Here is a 7,008-nt window from a genome sequence, read left to right as displayed (position 1 = left end):
TGAGACATATTTTATATATTTTTTTTATCGAGCTTAATCGAGCTGAGCCCACTTAACTCGAGCTCGACCTGTTTAAATTGTCGAGTTCATCTCTTAATTCGAACACGACTCGTTTAATAAAAGAGTCAAGTTCGAGTCAAGTTTATTAAGGGAGTTCGAGTCGAGAGTTAGCTCGACGCACTCAATATCCCTACGTGTAGAACCCAAGATCACATAACTTAACAATAAGATCGGATCATTCAAACTCAAGTCAAGTTGGAACCGCTACAAAGCAGGTGTTGTCAATATCAGTATGGGCGTGCGTTATACGTACAACACCTTGTGCATTGGCTCGTATCGGCGCCTCTAAGGCAAGCATTTATTTTGTCATTTAAGAATTAAATCATGAGTATCTTAAATTATCTTGTGCACTTTGTCGATTGGGCAGATAGCATACTCGAAAAGGGACGGAGATGAGTTGGGAAGCAAGGTACTTGTGCCAAATGTGTGTAATTACATTTTAACGTCAGGATTTGGCCCGTAGGGTTCAAAATATGTAAATGAGATCACACGAAATTTTATAATCCAGGGATCTCAAAAAGTTTGTGTAATAGATATTTATTCTCTATAATTTAAATGTCAATCGTCCATGTTTTTTGAAATATTCAAATATTTAATTAGTATTTTACACCTTGGTTTAATATTTAATGTTGCACTATGCATGTATCACTCTTTGAAAATTTCTAAAAAGCCAATTACATATTTAACTTTTAAAGTTGAGCTTATTTACCTTTTTTAAATTTTTATTTAACCTGTAAATTTGTCAGCATACCCTAGTCTCTTTCCTTTTAAACGATTAGAAAATATGTATTAGGAAATTCCAAAATGAATCTTTTTCTTGTTTAGCATTTCATATGCAATCACATCACTCAGGGCGCGGTTTCTTGATGAGGATAGAACACGAGAACCTGACCCAGCTCGCTTTAGCTCATCCGCCGCGCCGGGGAATGAGTGGCGGCCTGCGTTTGCCATGCACTGCGGGGCAACCCCACCATCATCCTTCCTCTGAACTTCTGCCTATCGTGGAGGAGGCCGTCGCCGTCCACCCGCCGGGGAAGGAGAACCGCGGCCTGCCGATGCTGCACCGGTTGGTGCTCCTTTCTTCCCTTCTGGTGCTTTTGACACCGTCTGATGGAGGTGCCATCCTGCCTTCTTCCTGCTCCTTACACCTCTCCTCCTTCGTGCGGCCACCAGCACCATACTCCTTCTTCCCTCGCCACCACCATTCCTTCCATCCAATTTCCCAGCAGGTTCCTTCGACGCACACCACCTTACCGCCTGCTGCTTTCCTCCTTCTCCTCCTCCCCTTCTTCTTCGACCACTCTTTCTTTCAAACCACTAAAATTGCATGCAGCTAGTAATTCGACGGCAACAAGGGTTCGTGTTACCAATGTAGAGCACGCTCCTGATGTTTCATTCTCGTTCCTACTAAGGCGCCTCGACCAGGAGGATGCTGCGTTGCAGGCGAGGCAGCTTCTTGCTCTTTCAGTGAAGTTGAGTGTCTGCTTCGACCATGTCTCCGTTGCGAATAAGCTGATTCTTTTGCTAGCGAGGGGCTTCCTACTGGAGGATGCACGCCAACTGTTCGTTAGAATACCGAGGAGAAGTGTCATGATTTACCATTCGTTGATCTCTTCGTACTGCGAACGGCAGCTCTGGGACGGCGCCTTTGGTTTGTTTGTTCTAATGGTTGCGGATGGGTGCTTGCCGGATAAGTCTTTGTTGCGAATGATTCTCAAGGCTTGCTCCTTGGTTAAGTCTCTTGAATTGGGCAGGATGATCCATGGATACGCGATGAGAAAGCAGTTGGACCTTAATGTCTTTGTCTGCGGTGCCCTCGTTGAAATGTACGCAAAATGTGGGAGTTTGGACGGTGCGCGCAACGCTCTTATATGGACAAGGAAATGCCTATGGGGAGATGGCCGCCGACTGAGGAAGGAAATGTCCGACAAAGGTGCCATCGTTTACGCTCCATTAATCACTTCATACTGTAGGGAGCAGCAGTGGCTTCAAGCTCTTGGTACGTTGGCGTTGATGGTCGCCGATGGGTTCTTAGCAGATAAGTTTTTGTTACCAAGCGTGCTCAAGGCCTGCTCTGAGATTGAGTCTCTTTCCTTAGGAATGATGATTCATGGGTATCTGATAAGAAGGGAGTTGGAATTCGACGTTTTCATTGGGAATGCTCTCATTGACATGTATGTCAAATGTGGACGCTTGAATAGAGCAAGAAAAGCCTTTGATGTAATGCCTCTGAGAGATGTTGTATCGTGGACGGTGATGATTTCAGCTTATGCGGAGGTTGGTCTTCTCGATGAAGCCATGCTGTGTTTTGAGTTGATGGTAGATGCTGGAGTGCAGGCGGACGTGATTGCTTGGAACGCGTTGATTGCTGGATCTGCAAAGTTTGGCGATCTTCACATGGCGCTTGAGCTGTTAGATGAAATGAGGATGAGTGGTCTAAGCCCTGGCGTGAGTTCCTGGAATGGAATTATATCTGGATGTGTATGCAATGGTTATGCCGAGGATGCTCTACTAGTTTTTCGTCAGATGCGACTATCTGAAAAGCCTAACACCATCACCATCTCAAGCATACTTGCTGCTTTATCTGACATGAATTTTCTCCAGTTGGGAAAGGAAGTTCACGCCTACGCAATCAGATGTGCAATGGAAACTAACGTGTTTATAAATGGATCTATCCTTGGCATGTACCTAAAATGTGGAAAGCGAGAGTGTGCTCAAAAGATTTTTGAATCCATGTCTGACGTATGTCCTACCGTGTGGAATGAAATGATCGCCTCTTATGCTAATGATGGCGACCTGGAACGGGCTCTGGAGTTTCTCAATAGGATGAGAAGTAGCGGTGTGGAGCCAGACGTTGTCACGTACAATACGTTACTCGCCTCATATGCACGAGCAGGAGAAAAGGACCAAGCGTTCAAGAGATTCTCAGAAATGATCTCATTGGGTTTGAAGCCCAATATTGTCACGTTCAACGTTCTTATCTCTGGCTTTCAGCAGTGTGGACAAACTATTGAAGCTCTTAAACTGTTTCAGTGTATGCAATTGTCATCTGAAATTACTCCAGATGGCTGTCTCAGTGCACAGTTGCATACTGATGGACAAAGCAAGTCTTTGTTTCACCATGCTACACGCCTAGGCCTGCAGCCTGATGCAATTACACTTACCAGTGCTCTTGCAGCGTGTGCTGATTTGAAAAGGCAAATGCAAGGAAAGCAGATCCATGCTTATGTCCTGAGAAATTGGTTGGAGCAAAACGTGTTTCTTTCAAGTGCACTGGTTGACATGTATGCCAAATGTCAAGACATGAGTTCGGCCACAAAGACATTCTGCAGGATTGTTGACAAGAATACTGTCTGTTGGAACTGTTTAATTGCGGGCTGTAATCAAAATGCACAACCAGAGAGCTCTCTGAAACTTTTTTCTCGAATGCTTGAGGATGGTGTCATGCTAAGTGCCGTTACGATCATATTATTGCTGTCCGCATGCAGCAGTACCGTGGCATTGAGACTTGGACGAGAATTACATGGTTCTGCTATGAAGTTTGGTTTCTATCGTGGTAGTGCTCTTGCAAGTGCACTTATAGATATGTATGCAAAATGTGGGAGCATAAAAGAAGCACGACAGGTATTTGACCGTACCACTGCACGGGACGCTGCATTGTGGAATGTGATGATTTCAGGATATGCAATGCATGGGATGGCCAGAGATGCAGTTAACCTGTTCCAGGAAATGGAATCATCAGGTGTCAAGCCGGATCATATTACCTTCACCTCAGTTTTATCAGCTTGCGGCCATGGAGGACTGGTACAAGAAGGGTGGGCATATTTCACTTCCATGGAAAAGGTTTATGAAATAACACCTACTCTTGAACATTATACTTGCATGATCGGGATCTTAGGTCGTGTCGGTTTGTTAAATGAATCACAAGAACTCATAAGGAAGATGCCATTTGAGCCAGATGCTTGTCTTTGGAGCACGCTTTTGCAAGCCTGCCGGATTCATTCAAATGTAAAAGTGGGAGAAGAAGCAGCAAGAGCTCTTTTCCAGCTAGAACCTACAAATGCTGCGAGCTATATTGTTTTGGCCAACATATATGCAACAGCCGGTATGTGGGACTTGTCCATGAAAGTAAGGAAATGGATGGAAAAGCAAGGGATAACAACAGCGAAGGAAAGTAGCTGGATAGAAATGAATCAGATGACCAAGTTCTTTGAAGCTGGGGATCCTTCGCATCCTGAGATGGAGGAAATTTTGGAGACCTGGGACAAGTTGGCTGCACAAATGGAAGAGAATGGCTATTTTCCTTGTGATATTTGTCCGGAGGAATTGGACATTGGTTCTTTAGATCCCTTTTCTTGCTATCATACTGAAAGGTTGGCCTTGTGTTATGGAATCATTACCTCTCCAAATAGCAGGAGTCCTATTCATGTTGTAAAGAACTTGCGCATGTGCATTGACTGCCATACATCAACCAAATTCATCTCCCAAGTTATTGGACGTGATATCCTCGTGAAAGATGGGTGCTTTTATCATCATTTCAGCGGTGGTAATTGCAGCTGCAATGATAAGTGGTGAATTGTGTTAGACGTGGGATTGTCGAATCATTCTTTGTGACATGACATTTTGCTGCTACCCGAGGTGAAGCCAAAACTTTGGTTGGTTGATCTGATTAACGATCATCCAGTACCACGCCTCTAGTGATCCTGCAAGTACCTCTTAACTTGCAGGTACCTGCAAATAAAACCAGCGGATTGACTTGGTTTATCAGCCAGAGTTTTGAGCGTTTTCTCAGAAATCTATGGTGACGATATGAAGCCGGTCTTGCTAGTGCAGGGATATCTATTCCACGAAGTTGTGGAAGTTAAACAAAGGTGAGGTAAGGTAGGCGGCAACTGATAGCATGCAACATGCGTCATATGTTTCCATTAGACAAGTACTTTGTTGGAGAAAATTAACAGAGATTGCTTGGTATCTACTACGAATTTGACAAAGAACTACAATGACTCGAAAAATTGCAATGAGCAAAGGTTCACCAGTGGTACCAAGTACTGAACTGTAAGGTATCGCAAATGGAGCATATTAAAAATAACTGCGGACTGTCATCTATTTTCATGTGACAGTTGTTTGCTGACCCGAAACCAAATAAATTGCAGTGCTTGTGCAGTTACACACCTGCTGCTGCTGAAAAACAAAGCTAGTGATTTCTCATGTTCATATAGAGTTTCAGAATAAATAGCGCCTAAAAGTTGTACAGAAAGAATATGTTCCCAAAGCATTGATGCAAATGAGGTTGATGCAGTAGCTGCTGGAAGGTAAAGGAACACTAGCATTGGAAGTAGCTGCAATTACCGATCATGTGGAAGGCTACCATGTTCTGTTCTGTGATCAGCAAGGTTGAGAATAATGTTTAGCTGAAGTTTATTTCTTGTGGGTGGACAGTCCTATTACTTTTACATTAGCATCAGTTCGTGTATACAGGATGCTTTGCTTTCGGATACAGCAATTGGTAAGTTTGATTGGAAGGCTTTTCATGGGGGAGGCAGAGGCATCATCCTATGTCTTTGTGATCAGGCAATTTTGGGCAAGGAATAATATCAGAAGATTTTAATATATTGCAAATCTCAGAAAAGTCTCTGCATTCCACAAAAGAACTGGATGTCACAAAATGTGCAATTGAGTAATTAACACAGTTTATTTTGGTCTAAAAATATGAAATGAATTGGAGTTGCGGAGAAGTGAAGCATGATAAAAGTGTCATCTGTTTAACTGTTAGGAGGATGGAAGCAGTGACCTCGCCTGTCCAGAGGGACTGCTTCGTCAACTATCTTGAATTAGAGAACTGCCGAATCCCAGAAAACGAGCATTCTACAAGATTTATAATAATTTTGTATCTATTCTCACTTTTTTTTTCCCCCTTAAACAATGCTAAAAGTAAAGACAGTTGAACTTTTATAGTTTCATCAGTAATGTTTACTTAGTTTCTCCTTCCATTATGATCACGTTCGGCAGTGTTTATGTGTACGATAGAGGGTCAACCAAACGAATTTTAAATGAGGTAAAAAGCTCTTGGGCGTAAAAATAAGTATAATTTGTTTTCACTTAAAGCAAAGCACTTGTTATTTATATTTTCTTATTTAAATATTCCAGATCCATTCACACCTTTCGTTGGTTCTTTAAATATTTATAAATTTGAAATACGGAAGGGTCCTGAGCTGCAACATTTGAACATTTAGTGAAGATTATGACATTAATGGCGATAAATTCATAATGGCCAGCGCCTACGTCATTGCGGTCAGACCAATAAGATATTCGGAAACCTGTTTATCACCGCCAACACGATGCCTATTCGCTGGTTTTGGCTCTTATGCCCGAAAATTGATTACTTGCTCTAGTGCCCAACCCAGCTTGATCATTTATTCAAAAAGAAGAACAACGAAAAAAAATTAGTTACCCATTAAGCTTCAGCCAAACTTTGATTCAGTCCCTTCCAATTTCCATAACATTTGCCTAAAAGTTTGCATACTGAACACCTTCCTCAAAGTTCTTATGGTCTACGCATTGTGACCTTGTCCGACTTTGTAGCCTGATATCATTTTTCAGTAGGCTGCCCCTGTCCTTGTGAAATTCGGAGGGAAGAGTAATTGTTCTAAAAAAATTTAACATTTGATTAAGAAATTAGACCAGATTTGGATTGAAGATGACACTTAATATGATTGGTTCAGATTTAAGTTATCTGATCGAATTCAGGTTCAGATTCGGATGATATTTAATTTTAAATAAATACCCTAATCCAATGTCCATATATTTGGAAAGTTGCATCTTAACTTGGTTTATGTATCAGATTCAAATGTGAATCCAGAAATGGGATCCAGGTTAAATTCAGATTGTAATTTGGGAATTGGATTCACATATGGTTTGAACTTTTCTTCATCTATATATGAATTAGAC

The 7,008-nt window shown here is 42.0% G+C and overlaps 1 protein-coding gene across 1 annotated transcript; it reads left to right on the top strand.

Moving 5' to 3' along the window:
• Positions 1-948: 948 nt before the first annotated feature.
• Positions 949-6,037, top strand: LOC116267162 (pentatricopeptide repeat-containing protein At2g22070-like). The gene has a single exon (XM_031648756.2). It carries the CDS (start codon positions 1,171-1,173, stop codon positions 4,633-4,635), a length of 3,465 nt encoding a protein of 1,154 aa, XP_031504616.1. The 5' UTR covers positions 949-1,170; the 3' UTR covers positions 4,636-6,037.
• The last annotated feature ends 971 nt before the right edge of the window (positions 6,038-7,008 follow it).

This window comes from Nymphaea colorata, chromosome 13, assembly GCF_008831285.2.
Source record: "Nymphaea colorata isolate Beijing-Zhang1983 chromosome 13, ASM883128v2, whole genome shotgun sequence".
Lineage (NCBI taxonomy): Eukaryota > Viridiplantae > Streptophyta > Magnoliopsida > Nymphaeales > Nymphaeaceae > Nymphaea > Nymphaea colorata.
The sequence above is the reverse complement of the archived record's forward strand: the minus strand, read 5'-3'. Positions and strand labels throughout refer to the sequence as shown.